The following is a 22,712-nucleotide window of genomic DNA, read 5'->3' as shown; positions in this document are numbered from 1 at the left end:
GAGTTACAGCATAAATCTTGATGCCTGACTTTTCCATTTACTATATTTTCAAACAATCAAACAATGCCTGTCTGTTAAGGGACAGAGACAGGCCATTCATTCAGTCACATTTATGTCAACTTTCAATTGACAATCCTACCTAGTAGTGCCCCTGTAATTTATTTTCTCTCTTGTGTTTGGTTATTTTTTGGCATTTGCTTACAGATCATTTATGGTGGCCATTGAATTCAGCAGATCCTGTTTGGGGTGAGGTAGCAAACAGGAGCACCCAGTGGAAATGCACAGTTGTGCGGAAAACAGGAGAACCAAGATCAGGATCGAACTGTATTGATGGAAGTGCAAACCAGCAGCACTAACTGCTGTGCCCTGATGGTCCAATGTATTTTGAGGAGCTTCAGTTATCCTAGTTTAGTATCCCATTATTTTAAGATTCATCAGTAGATGAGCAAAGGACCATGACTTGCAGGCACCATGGTTGAAGATAAAAAAAAAATACTGGAGAAACTCAACAGGTAAGGGTGCACTTGCTGAATTTCTCCAGCATTGTGTTTTTATTAGAGCAGCATAACGTGTTGAGTGAAATGTTGATCATCTCAATATGGGAAAGTAAGCAAATGAAAGAAAGTCTTATGTTGTGATTTTGGAAGAAAAAAGCAACTATTTATAAAATTCATTTACTGTAACTATTATGTACTTATCATAATAATGCTCCTCTAATTCAAGTTTTTATTTTAAAAAAAGGTGACCTCCAACAGCATCTGCAGGCAATGTTCACTCTTCTTAGACCTGAAGACAACATTCGACTGGTGAGATAACCATGCATTTGCAAATTCTTTTCTGTTCTCACTTCTGTGTATTGATTTAATGATCAGAGGTGTGCTTCTGGCAAAACCAGTGACCTATTACAAATTGCTATTTGTGGTTTTCTATTCCCATTAAACGTTAAGTCAACAAGATGAATCTTTAGTCAGTTTTGGTAGTTCTTCATGTCATTTGTGTGAAAGCCCTGCCCACTCCTTTACATTATATGTCGAGCTGTGAAGGTGTAAAATAGGTTGTAGTGAGCTCTGGATTGAGATGTAGTTGGAAATAATGCTGATCCAGCAGTAGTTGAGTTTCTCTGGAATACAGTACAACTCTGATTATGCAAAATTGGATTCTCCAAAATCCTCAGTTATCAGAAATTTTGGATAAATGAAGATATCTGAAACAATCAGAAATCCTCATTTAGCTGAAAAATTTTCAGAGCTAAACTGACTGTGGATCTTGGGCTCTCAGGCAGGAGTGGGATCCTTGGGCTACTAGCACGAGCAGGGAACTCGGTGGGGAGGTGTCAGTGATTGGAATGGCGGCATTTTTTTGGTGAGAATTAAATGTTATCTTGATGCTTAAAAAGCCTTCCTTTGTTGATGTTTAAACACTGCTACAAGTGATTTGCTGTTTCTACTGGGCTGTTTTTTTAAAAAAATGGCCAGTTCTCCAGGGGAAAATAAATTGTCCGAAATTGGCCCAGTCCTGACCATTTTGGATAATTGGAGTTGTACTGTACATAGTTGATAAACAATGCAGAGTATAGCAAGTGAGAAAAGCACCTCAACCCCACCATCTCGAGGGAAGTTGGGAATGGGCAAAAATGTCCATGGCTGTCAAACCTTTTCCTCACTGCCACCACTGATGAATTAGCTTGTTCACAGTCATCATTCGGAAAGGCCAGGTGATGCAAATTTCAAAGCTTTATAAATACTCAAGCCCATTTCCCACTGGTACCTTGTCCCAGGAATGAACTCGGACAGGGTCCAGTGGAAAAAGAAAACTGTCAGCATGCCAGTGTCAAATGACATCAATTCATGCCAGAAATGAACCACCTCGACTCCTACTCATATCCCTGGCATCAGCTGACAAAACCAGTGGAAAAGGGACAGCAGAAAGTCACCTGTTTCCAGTTGAAGGTAGAACACTCCGATCCCTGGGAACGAGTTGTGTCCCAGTTAAGGGTGGCCTGGTGGAAATGGCACAAAGGGGTTCTTATCCTGGGGCACTGCACAGCCAATTAACTGGGATGACTTAAAAACTTCTCAAACCTTGTCCCAACAATCAGCAGCCATGGGCTCTAAGCAGCTGCCTAGCACAAAGCAGGAGAAGGCAAAAGCAAAGCGTTTTCAGGTGGCCATTTCCTTAGTTCATAATGTAATTAAGAAATGGCTTCTGAGAGAACTGCTTGTAGGATTGCTAGAAAGGCAAATAAACGCCCCCTTTTGACTGCAAAAGACCTTCAGGAAGATTTAGCAGACTTTGGAGTGGTGGTGCACTGTTCTACTGTGCAGCAATATTTGCACAAATAGGACCTTCATGAAAATGTCATCAGAAGAAAGCCTTTCCTGCATCCTCACCACAAAATTCAGCATATACAAGGAATCTCTAACCAAGCCTAATTCATTTTGGAAACCAGTCCTATGGACTGGTGAAGTTAAAATAGAACATTTTAGATGCAATGAGCAAAAGTATGTGGAGGAAAAGGGTGCAGAATTTCAGGAAAAGAACACCTCTCCTATTGTTAAGCATGCGGGGGGGGGGGGGGTGGGATCGATTATGCTTTGGACTTGTGTGGCAGCCAGTGGCATGGAGAATATTGCCCTGGGATAGGGAAAAATGAATTCCATTAAATACCAGTAAATTCTGGAAGCAAACATCACACATCTGTTTTTTTTAAAAAGCAGAATATGAAAAGGGGATGGTTTCTACAACAGGATAATGATCCTAAGCACACCACGATGGACTATCTCGAGGTTTTGCCATGGCTCTCACAGCCCCCTGACTGAAACATCATCAAAAATCTGTGGATAGACCTCAAAAGAGCAGTGCATGCAAGATGGCCCAAGAATTTCACAGAATTAGAAGCCTTTTGCAAGGAAGAATGGGTGAAAATCCCTCAAACAAGAATTGAAAGACGTCTTGCTACAGAAAGTGTATACAAGCTGTGATACTTGCTAAAGTGGGTGCTACTAAGTACTGACTATGCAGGGTGCCCAAAATTAAGCTTCAGGCCCTTTTCCTTTTTTGTTATTTTGTAATTATAAAAGATGGAAATAAAAAAGTAATCTTAAAGCAGTGTTATCTTTTGCCTTTTGGAAATCAGGTCATCGTTTACTCGCTTAACTATTCACAATAGCAGAAATTTTGGCCAGAGGTGCCCAAACTTTTGAACACCACTGTAGGTGGCACTGTAGTCTGAGTAGGACATAGAACTGACATGAAATGCCATAGGTGCTCTGTAGTTGGTAAGGATTACTTGAGTTGGTATGTAAGTAGGGGGGGGGGGGGGGGGAGGTTGAGAACCACTGTGCTAAGGGTTATAAGGATATAAGCAGGTTAAGTGAATGGTTATGGCAGATTGAGCGTAACATGGAAAAACCTGAGGTCATCTACACGATGGGGAGAAAGAAATGAAAGGTGGAGTATATTTTGCTTAAATGGTGAGAATTGAATTTATTAACTTTCATTGTATACTAATTACTGAAAGTTAATTTACAGTTTCTGAGAGAAATAAAGAAATTACTCTGGAATTTATTGTAAGAGAATTTGAGGACAATGCTTGGTGACATTGCATCTGGACTATTGTATGCAGTTCTGTCCTACCTATCTTGAGAAAGATGCATATTCAATAGAGGAAATACAGCTAAAATTTACTGGATTTAATTTCTCAGATGGATGAAGCAGAGTAATCTAATACCTTCCTGAATTTAGAAGAATGAAAATTGATCTTACTGAAAAGAACAAAATACAGTTAGGGGCCAGAATTGAAGTTTCCTTTTGCTAGTCTATTTAGTACCAGCAGTTATGGAGTCAAACTGAGGGATCAGCTATTTGGGACATAGGTGAGAAATGTCTTCATCCAGAGATGGTTAATCTTCAGCATTCAATATTTAAGAGGGCTATATGGAGACTCAATTGCTGAGTACATACTGTACAGGAATATTGTAGGAAAGGTGTTGAGATAAAAGAGCAGCCGCCGTCTTAAAGAATTGCAAGGCAGGAATGAAGCCCTGCTTCTATTTCTTATTTTGCACCAATGCAACAATTGTTTTCTAAGATGGGAAATTTAAAGGCATTAGACAGATTTGAAAGCTGGATTCACTTCAGTTTCCAAGCCATTGGGATAAGATAACTGTTGTCAAGTTATCTTTACTGAGGCATTGTTATCACAAGGACTCAAGAGTTGAGGGCAGAAAATACATTCTGAATAAGGAGGGTTCCCTGTGCAAACCTGCGGCAGTCATGTCCACATAGAAACCACCCCTTTAAATGTAATTATTCTAATTTATTCCTCTGAAGCATAATAAGGCGTGTGTATTATTATTGGTTGTTATTAGCTAAAAATAACTATGATTGCTGTATGCATGATTTTTTAAAATTACTTTGCCACTGTCCTGGGAAAACTAAATGCAGTTCACAATAAATCTTGCCATGTGACAAGATGTTCAGGTCCATTGGCTGCCTTTTGTGCTTGCTCAGATGACAGAAAATTCAGGTAAATTTTAACCAGCTTGGAAGTAGAGTGAGAAGCCATATATATCTATCATACCTCCCCACCCCCCCCCCCCCCCCCCCCCCCCCACCCCACCACCACCTACTTTACCACAGAATGTCCCCTGATAATTAAAGGTTAGTGGAACACACCAGAGATGAGATTATCAAAGATTGGTTTTTCCTTCTAATTTCATGAAAATTTCTTTGGAGCAATTTTTTTTCCTCCTACAAATGCAGCTGCCCATGGAGTACCTGATCCATCAGTTAAAATGCAAAAATCGCAGTTCCAATCTCTTTTTGGAGCCCATCTGGCAGCAGGGAAGAACTAAGGATAGAAATTTTGTTTTTACTTTTATGGCTGTCCTTTTTCATCAGATTTTAAATTAAAACCACCCTTGCTTCTGGATATTTTCCAGATAATTTTAGGGTTATGATAATTTCTGTAAATTTCTTCTTGCAGTTCTCCCATCAAAATTGAAAGCAAACTTGTAACAGGTTAGTTTTACAAATGCTTTCATATTTACTGAACAGCATAAGTGATGTATTAAAGCTTTAACCATAACCTATTATCTTCAGTGCATTGCCCCTGTTTATCAATGCCCATTGATTAAAATCTGTTTGATTTTAACAAGAGAATTTACCATATTTCCAGATGTTTGCAGTAATAAAATCAGGTACTTGATGGTATAAGTGGCTAAGGCATAAAATGTGGAAACAGAACTGCTCATTTACCCTCCAAGCCTGTTCCAATATACAATCCAGTAAGGAGAAACATTTTGTTTAAGACGGAAGAGCTTCAGCAAATTATTAAGTAAACTTGAAAAAGAGCAACAATGTTTTATGTCAGAATGACCTTGGCCATTCACTAATTGGTTTCAAAATATTGTGTTTTATTTGGATGAACACTGACATGTAAAGTGCTAATTTTAATCAAACGTTTAAATAACTTTTTGAAGTAACTTTCTTTTGAATAATTTTAGGCCGTGCGGTTGGAAAGTGCATACGTAGATTTGACTAGGTACATGGTGGTGGTTTCCACCAATGGCAGACAAGACACAGAAGAAAGTATTGTTTTAGGAATGGATTTCTTCAAAGACAGGTAAGACTTTTTTTAGCCAGTCTGTTTTCTTAAAAAGATTTTTTTTTATATATAAAGAAGCTTCCCTCATGATGCAATGCAGTGGGTACCTACAAGTTGAATTTTAAATTATGAAATCTCTGGAACGAAGATACAGGATAATTTGATTGATGATCAGTTTTCTTGCACATAATGTCATTCGAATAGTTTATCGGAGGGAGTACTGTCAAACTGGCATTTAGTAGGATACTTGTAACAATTTATTCATGGTGAATTATTTTTGTTTGGGATATGGAGTTTTGTAGTGGAATGATTTATTTTGTATTGCTTTACTTTTTGTTACCTTAATAGGCTTGCCCTGTTTGGTATTGACATTCACTGCATCATTTGGATTTCCCTTTTTATTTTAAGATCATATCTATGATTAACAGGCTGTTGTAGCGGCTGCTTCAAACAGAAAACACCTCTAGACTCAGTGGGGTTTCCAGTAGAACTGTTTATTTGAATTTCGTGCATGGCCCTTTAAGGCCAATGGGAGTTTCATCCCGCGCAGCGGTGATGTCATCACGTGGCCCGGGGCGCAAGCAGTGGCCTAAGCTACGAGGCAATGAGCAAGTCCTGATGGCGCCAACTCCTGGAGCTGCCCCACCAGCACAGCGGTACAAACGGGGTCAGTTGGGTCTCAGAGATGTGCGCCGCCACACAGTAAACTTTTCCATTATAAATTTTGTTTTAAAACCAATCTAAATTTACATAATTTATCTGGATTAAGTAAAATAGATTTCAGTCTTTTTTTTTGGTCACTCAAATATACTTTCTCTACCCTGCTTGAGGTAGTCAATGTACCTTGTGCTTCAGTTAAGGATGTTGTATTACTCCTTTATCCATTTATTCAATGCTTCTCATGTTTTACTGTTTTCAAAACATGGCCGCGTGTTGAAATGGTCTCTCAGCCAAACCTGCTGGTGTTCAGCCATTGAAACTGAATTAAGTTTTTGGCTTCACGGTTTGGGACTGACTACTTGTGTCACTCGACTGCTCGTGTGGTCCAGCAGAAAAGCCCAATCTTGCTGGGGCTAAGAAATTACCTTACCAATACTGCATGAGGCAAGGATTGTAGATCGTTTTTGATTTCAGTGAGGCAAGTAAGCAACTAAGGAGGGAAGTTAAGTTAATTTATAGATTTAATAAAAGAATTTAAGTGTTTGTAGGTTTTATACATTTATTAATCAGACTGCTCAAACTACAGGGGAATCACACTGCTCTCCATTGCAAGCAAAATCTTCGCTAAGATTCTCCTAAATAGAATAATACTTAGTGTCGCCGAAAATGTTCTCCCAGAATCACAGTGCGGCTTTCGCGCAAACAGAGGAACTACTGACATGGTCTTTGCCCTCAGACAGCTCCAAGAAAAGTGCAGAGAACAAAACAAAGGACTCTACATCACCTTTGTTGACCTCACCAAAGCCTTCGATACCGTGAGTGGGAAAGGGCTTTGGCAAATACTAGAGCGCCTCGGATGCCCCCCAAAGTTCCAACTGCACGAAAACCAACAAGGTCGGGTCAGATATAGCAATGAGCTCTCTGAACCCTTCTCCATAAACAATAGCGTGAAGCAAGGCTGCGTTCTCGCACCAACCCTCTTTTCAATCTTCTTCAGCATGATGCTGAAACAAGCCATGAAAGACCTCAACAATGAAGACGCTGTTTACATCCAGTACCGCACGGATGGCAGTCTCTTCAATGTGAGGCGCCTGCAAGCTCACACCAAGACACAAGAGCAACTTGTCCGTGAACTACTCTTTGCAGACGATGCCGCTTTAGTTGCCCATTCAGAGCCAGCTCTTCAGCGCTTGACGTCCTGTTTTGCAGAAACTGCCAAAATGTTTGACCTGGAAGTCAGACTGAAGAAAACTGAGGTCCTCCATCAGCCAGCTCCCCACCATGACTACTAGTCCCTCCACATCTCCATCGGGCACACAAAACTCAAAACGGTCAACCAGTTTACCTATCTTGGCTGCACCATTTCATCGGATGCAAGGATCGACAACGAGATAGACATCAGACTCGCCAAGGCAAATAGCGTCTTTGGAAGACTACACAAAAGAGTCTGGAAAAACAACCAACTGAAAAACCTCACAAAGATTAGCGTATACAGAGCCATTGTCATACCCCTGTTCGGCTCTGAATCATGGGTCCTCTACCGGCATCACCTACGGCTCCTAGAACGCTTCCACCAGCGTTGTCTCCGCTCCATCCCCAACATTCATTGGAACGACTTCATCTCCAACATCGAAGTACTCGAGATGGCAGAGGCCGACAACATCGAATCCACGCTGCTGAAGATCCAACTGCACTGGGTGGGTCACGTCTCCAGAATGGAGGACCATCGCCTTCCCAAGATCGTGTTATATGGCGAGCTCTCCACTGGCCACTGAGACAGGTGCACCAAAGAAGAGGTACAAGGACTGCCTAAAGAAAGCTCTTGGTGCCTGCCACATTGACCACCGCCCGTGGGCTGATATCGCCTCAAACCGTGCATCTTGGCGCCTCACAGTCTGGCGGGCAGCAACCTCCTTTGAAGAAGACCGCAGAGCCCACCTCCCTGTCAAAAGACAAAGGAGGAAAAACCCAACACCCAACCCCAACCCACCAATTTTCCCTTGCAACCGCTGCACCCGTGTCTGCCTGTCCCGCATCGGACTTGTCAGCCACAAACGAGCCTGCAGCTGACGTGGACTTTACCCCTCCATAAATCTTCGTCCGCGAAGCCAAGCCAAAGATGTTAATGGTATTTCAATTTTTTTGTCAAAGATATTTAAAATTTATTGCAGTTGTATCATCCTGTGCAACTTTTCCATCTGTAAAAGGTGTTTCTGTGCCTGGATTCTTTTGTCCACCTGAATTCTTATCATTTTTATGATCATGTGACTGGAATGCAGAGGGCCAGGAGAAATGCTGCTGTAACTGCAAACGGTCATTACAGGCAATGATTCCAAATTGAGTAGGAGCTGAGTCTGCACCCATTAAACATAATCGCCTAAAAATTTTCAGAATGTAACTCTATTACTGTAACCACTTAAAATAACCTCAGTTGTGTATGGAACTAGAGCAGAATTTCCTTTGCATTATAATCTAAATTTGTCTCAAAGTCACTTTTCTTAAGTTGCTTAAAATATCTCAAGAAACCAGAAATCTTTGCCCCTTGGAATTAGTAATTAAATTGTGCTTGGTTTTTCTTATTAATGCATCATTTTGCCATATTAGCTCTTGTTCCCTGCACATTCGTAACATTTCATTGTTTATAAACAAGTAGAGATATTGATCAGAAATGGCCCATGCTAAGCATGTAGCTGTTTATTTTAAAGTCCTTCTGCAGTAATAGTTATAATCTGAAAAATTTCAAGTGATCTATGTTTTATGGGTGCAGACTGGGGTAGTGAGACCTAGGTCTTTGAGTTTGCTGATTATCAATATGAAGATAGATAATATCTTCAAACCAGATCTAATGAAAGAGCAAATGACTAGCCTTGTGCCTGTTGGATTCTTGTTGATGAATGCCTGCTTGTTGCTATGTAAACAAGGCAACTTGCGTTTTATCGCTCCCTATTTGTGGATGGCAATTCTTGAGTGTCATTCTGTTGCATGATGCATTTTGAAATGGCTTAAGCAAGTGGCTGGGTAGAGCTAAGAATAACTCATGATCAAGAGGAGCTTTTTTTAAATGTTTTCCATGAGATCATTTTGTTCAGTCAACACAAGTTATTTGTGTAAACTGCCTCCCAGAGTATTGTAGTAATTCACCCCAACATTGAAAATTATTAATCAGAATAATCTGTATCTGAAATCTGGACTGCACAATTAATGCCATAGCTGGTAAATTTTACATGATTTGAAAATTTAATACATAATGTTGTATCCTTTTATGGTATGCTGTCTAACTTTGCATGCAACAAATATCTTAATTAAATATTGTATCCATGTTTGTTTTTGTACTACTTGGCCTGAACTAAAATAAATTTTGATATTCTCTTCTAGCAGCAATGCTCTATCAATTTTTTTTGCATAACCTTTTTTCACTTCCTTAAGCGTAGTAACAGCTTTAGGGTGGCACAATTAGCGTAACAGTGCAACACTATTACAGTGTGCCAACAATTTGGAGCGGGGGGGGGAGGTGGGGGGGAGTTAAAATGAAACCTTGTGGTGCTCCAGTACTAACGGAGATTGTGGAGGTTATGTTATTACCAATCCTTGCTGATTGTGGTTTGGAGCTGAGGAGATCCAGGATCCAATTAGACAATCGAGTATTGAGACCTAGGTCTTGGAGTTGGCCGATCGGTTTTATGGGATTGATGGTGTTCAGTGCAGAACTGTAGTCGATAAATAGCATCCTGATGTATGCATCTTTGCTGTTCAGATTTTCCGTGGCTTTCTGTAGAGCCAGTGAGATGGCATCTGCCGTAGATCTGTTGCTGCAGTAGGCAAATTGGAATGGATCCATCTTGCTGCTCAACAGGAACAGATGTGTTTTAATACTAGCCTCTCGAAACACCATCACTGTGGATGTGAGTCCCACTGGTTGGTAGACATCTAGGCAGGTTACCACAGTCTTGGACACCAGTACGATTGAGCCCAATTTGAAATGGGTGGATACCATATCCTGCTGGAGTGAGATGGTGAAGATATCCTTGAATCCATTGACAAGTTGATAACCATGAGTTTCAGTTCTCGGCCAGGTACTCCGTCCTGACCAGAAGCATTTCTTGGATTCACTCTCTTAAAGGCGGGCTGCACGTTATCTTCGGATGTGGACATCAGAGGATCATCAAGCGATGTGGTGGTGTGCAGTGCTTCTGCCTGTTCTGGAGGTCAAATTGGGCCTTCAAGGCATTGAGATCACCTGGGAGTGAAGCTTTGCTGTCTCTTGCTTCAGATTTGGCTTTGTTGCTGGTGATGTCATTAAGGCCCTGCCACAGCAGTCAGATATCCTTTGTTCTTTCCATTCTTATCTCCACTTTGCTTGGGAGGTAGCTTTTCAAATGTCATACCTGCTCCTTGTGTAGCATTCTGGATCTCCAGACTTAAATCTGACTCTCAGCAGGTTCTGGATTTCGTTGTTCAATCAGGGCTTCAGGTTAGGTGAAACCCTGAACAGCATGGTGGGGACATACTCATCCACAGCTGTTTTGATAAAATCTGTCACAATCATTCAGATCCTCAGCTGAGTTCTTGAATACCACCCACTTTATTGACTCAAATAGTCCTGTGACTGTTCTTCAGCCTCCTGCGACCACCTGATCTCTGGGGCCTCTCTTTTTAGGCGAGCATATGATTTTAATTTTAGAGGATCCAAACATTGGCACTGTGGCAATTCATGATCAAATTCCAAATATTTGCATTGTGTTCCAATTGCAAAATGTGTCTCCTGTTGCTGCCTGTCATGATATTTAGATGGCACAGAAAGGGACTGCAAATGGTGTTTGTAATAGATACACTGTAAGCAAGTCTTATGGCAGTTGTTGATGCAAACCCCCAACTTGACTTGCATTAGGCCAATGTGTTTCTTTAATTTCCTAAGAAGTAGAACTGTTAAAACTGTAGTCACTTCAAAGAAGTTACAACAATTAAAAAAAAGTATTCATTCCAAATATTAATCTTGGATTATTCTATTTTAAGAATAATATCTTCATTTAAAAATCCAATTCTTTCAAATGTGCTCTACACCACAATGAAAACACAAGAAGCTGGAGAAATTCAGCAGGTCAAACAGTGTCCTTTATGTAGCATAACCAATGTTTTAGACTTGAGTTGTTGAACACCACTCAATCCACTGATTCAAACAGTGCTATAACTGTTCCTAAGCATCCTGTGACCATTTCTGGCTGTCCTAATCTCTGGATCCTCTCTTTTTAGGCTCTGTCTGTCTGAAGGCAGAATGAGCACCAAGAACTAGAGTTCACCTCCTCCGAATGCTCTGTCGTTCACTCTCTCTGCATATCAACTGTCTCAACTTTATCACCCCCCCTCGTATTCCAATCTCATCTCCTCCGAATTCTCTGCCCTCCACTCTCTGCTTAAACTAACCTACACCACAGTGGAAAAGTAATATTTTTTTCAGAGAAGTGCAACACTGATCCATTTTAGTTTTTGTATGTTTAAGACAGTCAGGCGTCGCTTAACGTCCACGATACTTTCTGTGAAATGGGACGTTATGCGATTTGGACGTTGTGGGAATACAATATATACTTAGGCTATATGCGATGCTGTAGTGTAACTGTATTGACTAAATAGCCAAGATATTGTATACATACATTGCTGTATTTCAGCTAATGTATCTGGCTGTGATTCCGGTCCTTGGACTCGGACTGGCCCACTTCAGCTCTTTCCTTCTGAAGTCAGATTGTGGATAATTTGTGCTCCAGGACTTTAAGCTCCCTGTTATTGGACGTTGATTTTCCTTTCTGCATTTACCACCTCACAAAGCTGTCTCTGTTTATGTTCAACTTTATGTTTATGCATTGTCTTCAGTTAATTGCAGATTTTCTTCAACAAGGCAATTTCCATGACTCTTGCTCTGATCGTGCTTCACCTGCCAGTGCCGCAGAGAACCATATTGTTCGGCAGTCCTGCTGGAACATGCCGATCAGTCAGCTATAGTGGCATATGTTCTGCCCATATTACCTCGAAGTCTCCCCTTTCTATGTCCCTAAGTGCCTTTTGAACCATACAGTTGACCCATACTCTGGCAGCTCATTCCATGTACATCCGCTATGTCCTGACCACGGATGTATTATGAGATCTGATGTTGCCCAGACTGACATTATGCGGTGCATGACTGTATAATGTAGGCTTGGTCAAAGCCTGTCCTTGGTTATCCTGAATTGATTTGCTGTAATTTCCAGGGTCTTTATAAGAAAAGTAATTATAGTACAACTCCAATTATCCAAAATGGTCAGGACCAGGCCTATGTTGGATAAACGTTTTTATCAGAGAACTGGTCATTTTTTTAAAAAAAACAGCCCAGTAGTAACAACAAATCACTTATATCAATGTTAAACAGCAACAAATGGCAAGGGAAGGCTTTTTAAACATTAAAATAATGCTGGCCGCCACCAATCACCGACAAGCCCTGCTGATGATCACTGCGACCTTCCAAGCGCCACTGCCGATCCCCAACACGAACCCACCACTGAAACTGATCCCCGGGGAGACTTCCTGGGCCAGTGGAACACTAACTGGCGAGTCGGCGGGCTCCTGTCTCCTCGGTCACTGGAGTGCCTGATGCCGGAGTCCTGACTCCAAATCCTCCCCAGGCCTACTGCACACGCATGCTGGTGAAGTAGGTTGAGGGGAGGATTCAGAGTTGGCATCTGATGTGCTGAGAAGAGAAGGGGATAGAAGGGGATGAATGCCACTGAGCCAGAGGTCCTGCTCTTGCCTGGGAGGCCACTCTCCTTAATGACGCCAGGACAAGGGATTCTTCCAACCGTTTGCGGCTGGGAGACAGCGGTACTCAGTTTGAGAGGGAGAATTGGAGAGAAAAGTCAACAGGGGAAGGTAAAGAAGAAATGGAAAGAGGGAGTGGAGGGAATTACCTGAAATGAGGACAATTATTCAAATTTACGGGCATGTGAAGTTTCCACGTTTTTAAAATCTAGTTTCGCATTTTTAAAATCCAATTCTTTGTTTTTAAAATCCACCTCTGTGTTTTATCAGTGCCCTCCTGGCCTGCTCTGACTCCCTCTGCTCATTCATTGCAGTGCTAGGGTGTTGCTCTGCCAACTTTGGCTGCCATGTTTCCTGCAATATAACAGCAGCGACGCAACCCCACGCAACTCCCCTTCGGTTGCAAAGCATTTCCAACATGTTGCAATGCTATGCCTTTTATGTTAGCAGCACTCCTTCTGTTTTTATCCATATCTTGAAAACCATGCATGAAGAAACGATTGGGAAAGACTAATTGCTTTTAAGGTTAGCTGAAGAAAAGCCCTGAGTAATAAATAAATAGGTTGGACAGGGGCACTGCCTGGGGATTGGGTGCAGGGTAGTAGTTATTACTTGGGGATTGGATGCAAGTTGGGCAAGGGCACTGCTTGGTATGCTGGGTGCTAGTTATGGGCAAGAACTGCTTAGGGTAAAGAGAACCAGAACTGGTTTGATCATAGGTCAAGTAGGTTCTGCCTGGTGAATCTGGAAGGGGGCTTGGAGTCTGGGTGAAGATGGTAGTGTCTGTCTGATATACTGTGCTCACTGTGTGTATTTTGTAACAAAAACATTGGTTTTGTTTAAAATGACTAGTTTTTTTTAAATGGCTTTAAACTGGTAATTTTGTGTGTACATTTTCAAAAAATTTCCAAACGGGAGGGGATGACCCCAAAACCCCTCCGGAAGGGGCGTTGGGCCTGTACGCCTCAATGTTGGCTCTTTTCCTCTTATTTTTGACCTCACTCACATGCCTGAATTTCATGTCGAGTGATTTTTTTTTCAACCTGGGAAGTCATTTTGACTCAGAATTTTTTTTGCATAAATGAGGATTTCAGAGAATCTGATTTTGGGTAATTGGAGTTGAATTGTAATAATTTTTTGATTCAAATCAGGGTAGTCTTACTGGAAAAGAATGTGGTGTTATATGTGGGGAGTCTTGTAGATGCAAACTTGGTTTTTAGGCTTTGATCAATTCTATTGGCTAAATCTTCATGAAGAGTAACTTGTCATTCCTTAGTCTTCTTAGTACTTGTTAACAATTGCATATTGTGTCATTATTAATGATTTATCCTCTGCAGATCAATTCTGTTAAGAGTACAATAAAAAAGATTGGCTCAGGAGGTTAACCATTTGGAAAAGCCTGGTTTTGTAGGTTTACGTGGTTAATCTTAACCTATAACCTTGATATCATTTTTTTGCCCACTTGCAATCCTTGACCTATTGAGTACCCCCAGCATTGAGTTTTTTTTTCTTGCTCCAACTCTGACTTCTTTTTGATTTTTAAAAAATAAGAAATGCTGGAGAAACTTTGGAGAAGGTAAAGATCTATAACTGACATTTTGGGCCTGTGTCTTTTTTTTAGGGTATGAGTAAAAAGCATTGTCTTTGATAAATCCTGTGGAGTTTGGAGAGTGAAATCAAAAGGGTCATTTCTTCCTCTCCTCCACTTAAAAGAAGTTGATTTTGTTTTAAAGGATTTTTTGGGGGGGGGGGGAATATGGTGGGTAGAAGATCAATTCTTTGGGGTAAAGTGCTTGTTAAACCTCTTCATTCATAAACAAGGACATTTGACATTATTTGTTTATTTCTTGTTACTTGAAATGTGTTTTTCAGGTTTGCTGAACATACTTGAACAATTTAGTTTTATGGTTTGTTCTCTTTAACAGTTCACTGCAGATTGCTTTGCATAGAGATATCTTGAAGTGTACCGAAAATCTAATTTTAGATTGCTGTCTTTGCAGTAGCGCTTGCACAATGGGCCTCGTTCTTCCATTATGGAGTGACACATTAATCCATTTGGATGGAGATGGGTGAGTATATTTGGTACACGATGTTTCATTTTGCAAGGCCTTGGACAAAGTTCTGCATGGTTGGCTAGTCTATAAAGTTAGATCACATGGGTTCTAGGGAGCGTTAGCTGAATGGATTCAAAATTGGCTTAGCGAAAGGGGCCGAAGGGTAGCAATAGAGGGTTGTTTTCAGATTAAAAGCCTATGACCAGTGATATGCCACAGGGTTTGATGCTGGGTCCTCTGTTGTTTGTGTGTGTGTGTGTGTCTATGTCTATGAATGATTTGGATGATGTAGTTAACATGGCTACCGAGTTTGCGGATGACTTGGTGGAGGATAGAGGAGGTCATCCAAGAATACATTAAGTGCAGAGTCTCTGTCACTGGACTTTCATACTGTGTCTTAACTTGCCCTGAATTTGAGATATCTCATTGATCTTCTTGCAAAACAGTTTCTAGTACTACACCTTGGTTAAACCAAGGCAGGACTTGAACAGTAAACAATTGAAGATTGTTGTACAAAGACGTAGGGCTACAGGTGCATGGTTCTGTGAAAGTGGTGACACAGGTAGAAGGGGTGGTGAAGAAGGCATTTGATGCACTTGCCTTCCTTGGTCAGGGCAAGAGTTGGGACTTCACATTTCAACAGTACAAGATGTTGGCGAGGCTTCACTTAGAATATTTTGTGCATCTCTGGCTGTCCAGTCAACTGGAAGAATGTTATTAAACTGGAAAAGATGCAGAAAAGATTTGCAGGCTTGTTACTGGAATTGGAAGTGTTATGGAGAGGCTGGAATGTTTTTTCATGGAATGAGGAAAGCTGTGTGGTGAACTTATTGAGGTTTATACAATTGAGGGGTGTCAATAGAGTCAAATTATTTTTCCCAAGATAGGGTGGTCTGAATTTAAGGTGAGAGGGAAGAAGTATAAAAGGGATCTGATGAGTAAGTTTTCGAGAGGGTGATAAGCATATGAAAAGGTTTTGAGGGATATGGCCATAACGTGGGCAAATTGGATGAGCTAAAGGGCTTGTTTCTGTGCTTTATAACCCTGATTCTATAATCTCACATTGTAAAACCTTGGGAACCCAGCATTAAATGTCCTGAAAAAATGTTCTTGGTTCCAATTTACTGTCTTTAAGTCATAAAACGTCATTTGTTCTTGCTGGCAAAAAGACTACCAGAGGCAAATTAATATGGAAAATCAGTCTGGACTCATGGCTTGGTAATCATGAATGAAAAAAGTGGGTTTGTGACCCTAACCTCTCAACCTTGGGGAAATGAAATGCAGGTGACGGCTGATGTGCAGAATACCCATGTTCACTCCACAAGGTTGAACTTGAGCTTCCCACTGCCTATCATGTTGACTCTACGTCATGCTTCTTGTCCTTTTGTTTCTTTACTCAGATGTTGTCTGACCTGCAAAGTAATCCTTCTTTTTCTGTTTTAATGCATACTGAACTTGCAAAAAGCAATTTTATGACAGCTGGTGGTTTAGGAATGAAAAGGCTAAATCAAGTCCATTGCCGATTACAATAAAGGTGTTCTTGTTCCCATGCAACAATTATGACATAATTGCCATCAGCAGAATTCAGTTATCAACAGAAACCACTTGGTATTAGAATTTCGTTTGTCTACTTGGCATTTAATCAGACATTGGTTTCACCTTGAATTATTCGAATAAATGGAAGTTAAGCCCAAAGTAATAGTATGATTTTGTTTTACCCTATCAAAGCATCTGTTACTCATGTAGCAGTGATTCACCCAAAGTTAACAGATGTTTGTTTCTCTGGCCCTGCCGGACATCTTGTACTTTTTCAGTTCTTTGTACTTTTTTCCTTTTCCTTCTCTCTCTCAAATGTATGTATATATTATTTACTATCTGTTCCCTGTATCTTGCAATTTGTAAGTGTGCAGTAGTGCCATGGGATTTTTAGCTGCACCTAGTCGTACATTTGCTGATAAATTTTTTTGCTCTGATTTCTCACCCAAGAGGTTTCAGTGTATCAACAGTGAACAGAATTCACATCTTCAAACCTGTATCTGTACAAGCAATGTGGTAAGAATTTTTGGAACTTTTTATTATTAACCTGCAGCTTTCAAGATGGTTAATGCTCTTTCAGCTAATAGGTGACTGCATTCTGAAAGAACATGCATACCTGATAAAGCAGTTATGTATCTTTTTGTAGCCATTGAAAGTAAACCTAACAAAGATTGTTTTGGTTGTGAGGGAAACTATAATTAATCTAAACGAAGACAAGACATTGATACTCTTTGCAGTAATTAAACTTGTTCTGTCAGATTTTGTCTTTTTGACAATTTTCTCTCTTGGTGTGATTATGTAATCTGATTAAATGAAAAGCACATTAATCATTATAAATGAAGTTCAAAAACTAGCAAATGTATACAAATTAAATCTAGGCATTTGTTAACCCAGCTGACCAAAAGAGCACCATTTATTCAATAGATGAACTTTCAGAAAAGAACTTCTCATGTATGGCTGTGAATGACTTTTTGTCTTTCAGGTCTGCTTTACAGAGTTTGCACAAAGCCTGTGAGGTTGCTCGGACACACAATTACTACCCTGGGAGTCTATATCTAACATGGATCAGTTATTATGAGAGTCGCATCAATTCCAACCAGACTTTCATTAATGAGTGGAACGCTATGCAGGATCTGCAGTCTCATCGCTCCGATTCACCTGTCCTCTTTACTGATGTGTACGTACATGGTCTATTATTATGCCGTCTTTTAAATGACTTTACATTTCCTATGGGGTAACGTTAGAGTCCAGTTGATCTAATTAAGCTTTGATCTGATTAAGCCATGATCTAATTTGAGGGCTGACAGTCGTACACTGATTTGGGCCCATTTTGTATGCGTGATCTATAGTTGCTTCAAACATGCAATGATAGCATCACCTGCAACAATATGAGGTAGTAGAATCATGTAGCATAGACATGAGCTCATTTTTTGCCCACCTCATCCAGGCCAAAAGTAATAAAACTTACCAGCTTTTGTACTCATGCCTTGGCCTATGAAGGCAAGCTTATCAAATGCCACCTTCACTGCACTATTTACCTGTGGTGCGACTTTTAGGAGCTGTGAATTTGTACCCAAAAGGCCCTCTATAACTTATGGTACTTCTGCACACCCTATCATTTACTGTACACCTTCTATGAAAATTTGGCTTCCTGAAATTGAATTACCTCAATTGTCTGTATTAAATTCCATCTACTCCTTCTCTGCCCAATTATCCAGCTGATCCATAGTTCACTGTATTCTTTGACAAACCTTTGTCATCTGTGACTTCTAGTTTTTGTATAGTCTGCAAACGTGTATGTGTGTATTACACATAACAAAGGTCCCTGCACATGATCACTTTGCTGTTGAATTACGTTTTTTTGTAGGACCTTGGAGCCTTTCTGGGTTTCACCACAACAATGATTTTCAAAATTACTTTATTAGCAGAAAGTCAATAGCGAATATGATGGTTACTAAATCTGCAAATCTTTCTCTAATCATCCATCATGCCTTGCACCAATATTCATTGAATCTTTGCCTGTTGATTTATCGTATGCCTAGTTGATCCACAATTTAGTGGCTGTTAAAATAATTCAGTAAGCATAAAATAGCTGAGTAGGAGATTAAAATATTCCTTGAAGATTTTTGTTTCAGTTTTTAACGCATTACTTTGCGCAATATATATATCAACATTTGAAAGTACTGATACTAAGTGATCCAGGAACTTACAGATGAGGTGGACTGTTTTTTACCAACAATAATAAGTAGTTTAGCACTGCAGATGGTTAGTGAAACACAGACATTGTCCAGCTGCCACCTTATGAGAAAACTTGTGGCACAAGCTTTTAACGGGAGACTAACAGAATTGCAAATAATGGGTGTAATGTGTGTGGGGTCTATAGCATATATTTATCAGATTAAAGCTAGCTATGATTGGCATAGTCAAACAGTGTTTCCAGTTTCTCAATTTCACAACATTATGAAATGCCTTTTAACCTCACTAGTAAATCCATGGTGGATTAGATCGTCAGATGTGCCTGAACCTGACCTCCAACAAGTTCTCTACTTCCAAGTAGCAGAATGCAGGAGTGGAACCAGCATGCACTCACTGTGCTCAATAGTTGGACTTTGCTTCTGTATGGAAGAACTGACTAAATCCTAAGCCATCCACCCTATTCTTCACTTGTCTGGCTTCATACATTTGAGCAAATTTGTTTTTACAGGCTAGCAATGAAGAATTGCTTTTGAAATATTTTCCAAATTTAGTGGCTAATGTATTTTTTCTATAATGTTTATCATAGGGAATTGGTTGAGTTGACTTTTTAAATGACAATCCAATTAATGAATTGCATTAATAAAATAATTGTGAAAGCATGCAAATACTCTGCCCTTTCAAAGTCCTTTTAAAAATATATCAGAATGGTTATGAGTGATTGGAATGATTTTGAAAATGGTTTACAGAGCACCTGTTATTAGAGGTTCCTGTGCTCAACATTGATGATAATGTATTTGCATAATTGTAGACCAACAGAGCGAGAACTGACTGAAAGGCTAATCAAGACTAAACTGAGAGAAATTATGATGCAAAAAGATTTGGAAAATGTCACATCAAAAGAAGTAGGTGTAGTTCTTTATTAAAGGAAATTCTGAAAATATATTACTTGATATTGTTTAAGCACAAGCCAAATCAAGGCTCATATATTTTGTAATATGAGATTTTATAGGTGTTATTCCTCATTTTACCTTATTGTGCACTTGGATCTCTTCACATAATGACCTACTTGACTTTTTAAAAATTGTTTTGAGACTGGATTTGTTTCTATCTTCCAGTGGAAAACGTTTTGATGTTTATATTGGCAGGGGTGCCAAACTTAATGTAAATGCCACATACGATAAACTTCAGGAGTTTGAGAGCTGCAAGATATGGAAAAAATATGACATATAAATTTTTACTCTTGCACATTTAAATATTAAGAAATACATGTGTGGAATAATAGTTATTGATGTGTGTAGTTTTTAAAGTGCTAATTTGTATTAGTTTCAATAATTAAAAAGTACAGATATACAATATGTAACAAAAATTTTATTTATATTGGTAAGTCCGAGTTTGAGGGGGGTGGGGGTCAGGAGCTTTGAAGGTAGGATAGCTGTGGTATCAAGATGGATGAGCAGCTGGGGCTTTGGCAGCTCAGATGGGAGGATGGCTGGGGCCTAAGCAAGAGTCGGTGATTGGGTCGTCAGGAGCTCTGGAGGGCAGGCAACCTGGATTACACTTAACTGTCAATTTCACTGCCACAATCACGTGATCGAAAGCCGCTCCCACTAAAACTACCATTGTGAGCACCAGCTTGGATGATTCCTTTACAGCCAACGTATTTCCGTGAGGCGCAAAGTACATATCAAAGAGTGCATGTAGCTCACAAGCCTCAATTTGGCCACCCCATTATATGGTAACAGTCACCGTGAAGGACTCAAGAAAAATAGTGACAGACTTTACAGGTACTCCTCAACTTAAGTCTGTATTCTGTTCTGACCAACTGGTTGTATCTCAAAATGGATGTAAATTGGAAATGCACTGCATCAGTGTTATCCTTCGTCAAATACAACATAGCGGCCACCAAGGCCAGCTCTTGTGAAAGGTTGGCCACTCTTGCTGTTGGCATTATTTCCATAGATAGGCCTCTACTTTCACTGTAAAAACATAATTTTTGTTTTCTTTATTTTAAAAAAAGATTGATTGTATGTATGGATGGCCATAAGTCACACAAGTTGAGGAGTACCTGTACATGAAAAAAATTGCCCTGAGTGAGGCTAAGGAGAGTTTTACTGGGCTAACAAGTTAGCAATTTAATTTCTCTTTGGTAGCAAACTGCTTTTCCATCCATGCATTTATTTTTAATCATTGATTTTTTTAAACTTTTTTTTTCCCCAAAATGTCCAAGTTGCAATGGCTAATTATTCTATTCTTTGCAGATTCGCACAGAATTGGAAATGCAGATGGTCTGTAACTTGCGAGAATTTAAAGAATACATTGATAATGAGATGATTGTAATCTTAAGGCAAATGGACAACCCAACAGAGATATTTGAACATGTCTACCTGGTATGATTATCGCTGCATAAATGAAACTAATTGTCCTCCAGACATCTGCTATGGCAGAAATGAATGTTCTCTAATGGGCAGTGTGGAATTAAAGAACAAAAATGGGAGGAATGTTTAAATCCGATGTCTCTTCAATTGACTCCTAAATAGAATTGACTTTTCTGCCATGATCAACCTGCTGGTAGATTGCGATGAAGGACCAATTCCATAGGGAGAGCCAGAAACAAAATTGAACTCCAAAACATTGTTGCATGTATTCTAAATTAAATCAGGTCTCATTTACCCCTCACCTAAATGGTTGCTGATGTACATGGACTCCTGGTTTTAAAATTCTTCAATCTTTTAATATTTTGCTCCTTTCTGCTCTGAAAATCCTTAATTTTAATGATTTCCTTCAGGACCTGTTTCATCCTTCATTGCTTAGACCCCGGGATCTGAAATTCCTCTTCCTGAATTTCTCTCTCTTAAATTTTAAATTTAGACATATAGCACGGTAACAGACCATTTCGACCCACAAACCTAATTACACCCAATTAACCTACAACCCTGGTACGTTTTGAATGGTAAGAGGAAACCAGAACCCCCTGGGTAAAACCCATACAAACATGGGGAGAAAGTACCAACTCATTACAGACATGAACCCTGGTCCCAATCGCTGGCGCTGTAACAGTATTGCGCTAACCGCTGTGCTTAGCTTTTTGTTGCATCCAAGATTTTGGTAATCTGTCCTAATATCAAGATTTGTTCTTGCTATTACTTTATACACCTATGTGCTGGGGAAAATTTACTCTCTTAAATTACATAAGTGGAAGTAGTTGTCTGTCACTTTATGGTACATTGTGCTGGAACATGAGCACGCTGTCTTACCTTTTTCACTGCAGAGCTTTCTTTGAAGGACAGATGAGATGTAGATTTATTCACATTTTCTGTTAGAATAGTTAGAACACCATTAATGCAGAATAATTTACTGAGGAATGCTAAAGGACATATGGGAAATGCAAAAACACGGTTGAAATATTTTTCTATCTTAGCTAACTTGTTTATTTCTGCTTTAGTAAGTGAAATGATTTCTTAATATATTCCTGTGATTTCTTGTATTGCGTTATATTGGCTGATATCGCCTCAAACCGTGCATCTTGGCGCCTCACAGTTCCGCGGGCAGCAACCTCCTTTGAAGAAGACCTCAGAGCCCACCTCACTGTCAAAAGACAAAGGAGGAAACACCCAACCCCAACCAACCAATTTTCCCTTGCAACCGCTGCCACCGTGTCTGCCTGTCCCGCATCGGACTTGTCAGCCACAAACGAGCCTGCAGCTGACGTGGACTTTACCCCTCCATAAATCTTCGTCCGCGAAGCCAAGCCAAAGAACACTGACAAGGTTTCCTATTTAAAGAATCACAACATGAAGCTTTCTGCTATCTGCTTTTGTTGAATGACAGCACAGTTTACAGGACTTGAAACCATGAGAAGCTTACTTGAAAAGCAT

The 22,712-nt window shown here is 40.0% G+C and overlaps 1 protein-coding gene across 6 annotated transcripts in view; it reads left to right on the top strand.

Annotated features, from left to right (window-relative positions):
- The window catches only part of ssh2a (slingshot protein phosphatase 2a), a 107,256-nt gene that overhangs the window by 65,413 nt on the left and 19,131 nt on the right, over positions 1–22,712 (top strand). For 5 of the 6 annotated variants that reach the window (XM_069910369.1, XM_069910371.1, XM_069910372.1 and 2 more), the window contains 7 exons: positions 742–806; positions 5,508–5,626; positions 15,052–15,120; positions 17,092–17,157; positions 17,624–17,818; positions 19,646–19,739; positions 21,096–21,224. In XM_069910369.1, the coding sequence (XP_069766470.1) occupies positions 742–806; positions 5,508–5,626; positions 15,052–15,120; positions 17,092–17,157; positions 17,624–17,818; positions 19,646–19,739; positions 21,096–21,224 (737 nt within the window). Of the gene's footprint in view, positions 1–741; positions 807–5,507; positions 5,627–15,051; positions 15,121–16,483; positions 16,801–17,091; positions 17,158–17,623; positions 17,819–19,645; positions 19,740–21,095; positions 21,225–22,712 lie in introns of those variants that run through there. The other variant, XM_069910373.1, reaches the window with a different exon arrangement.

Source organism: Narcine bancroftii, chromosome 14, assembly GCF_036971445.1.
Source record: "Narcine bancroftii isolate sNarBan1 chromosome 14, sNarBan1.hap1, whole genome shotgun sequence".
Lineage (NCBI taxonomy): Eukaryota > Metazoa > Chordata > Chondrichthyes > Torpediniformes > Narcinidae > Narcine > Narcine bancroftii.
The sequence above is the reverse complement of the archived record's forward strand: the minus strand, read 5'-3'. Positions and strand labels throughout refer to the sequence as shown.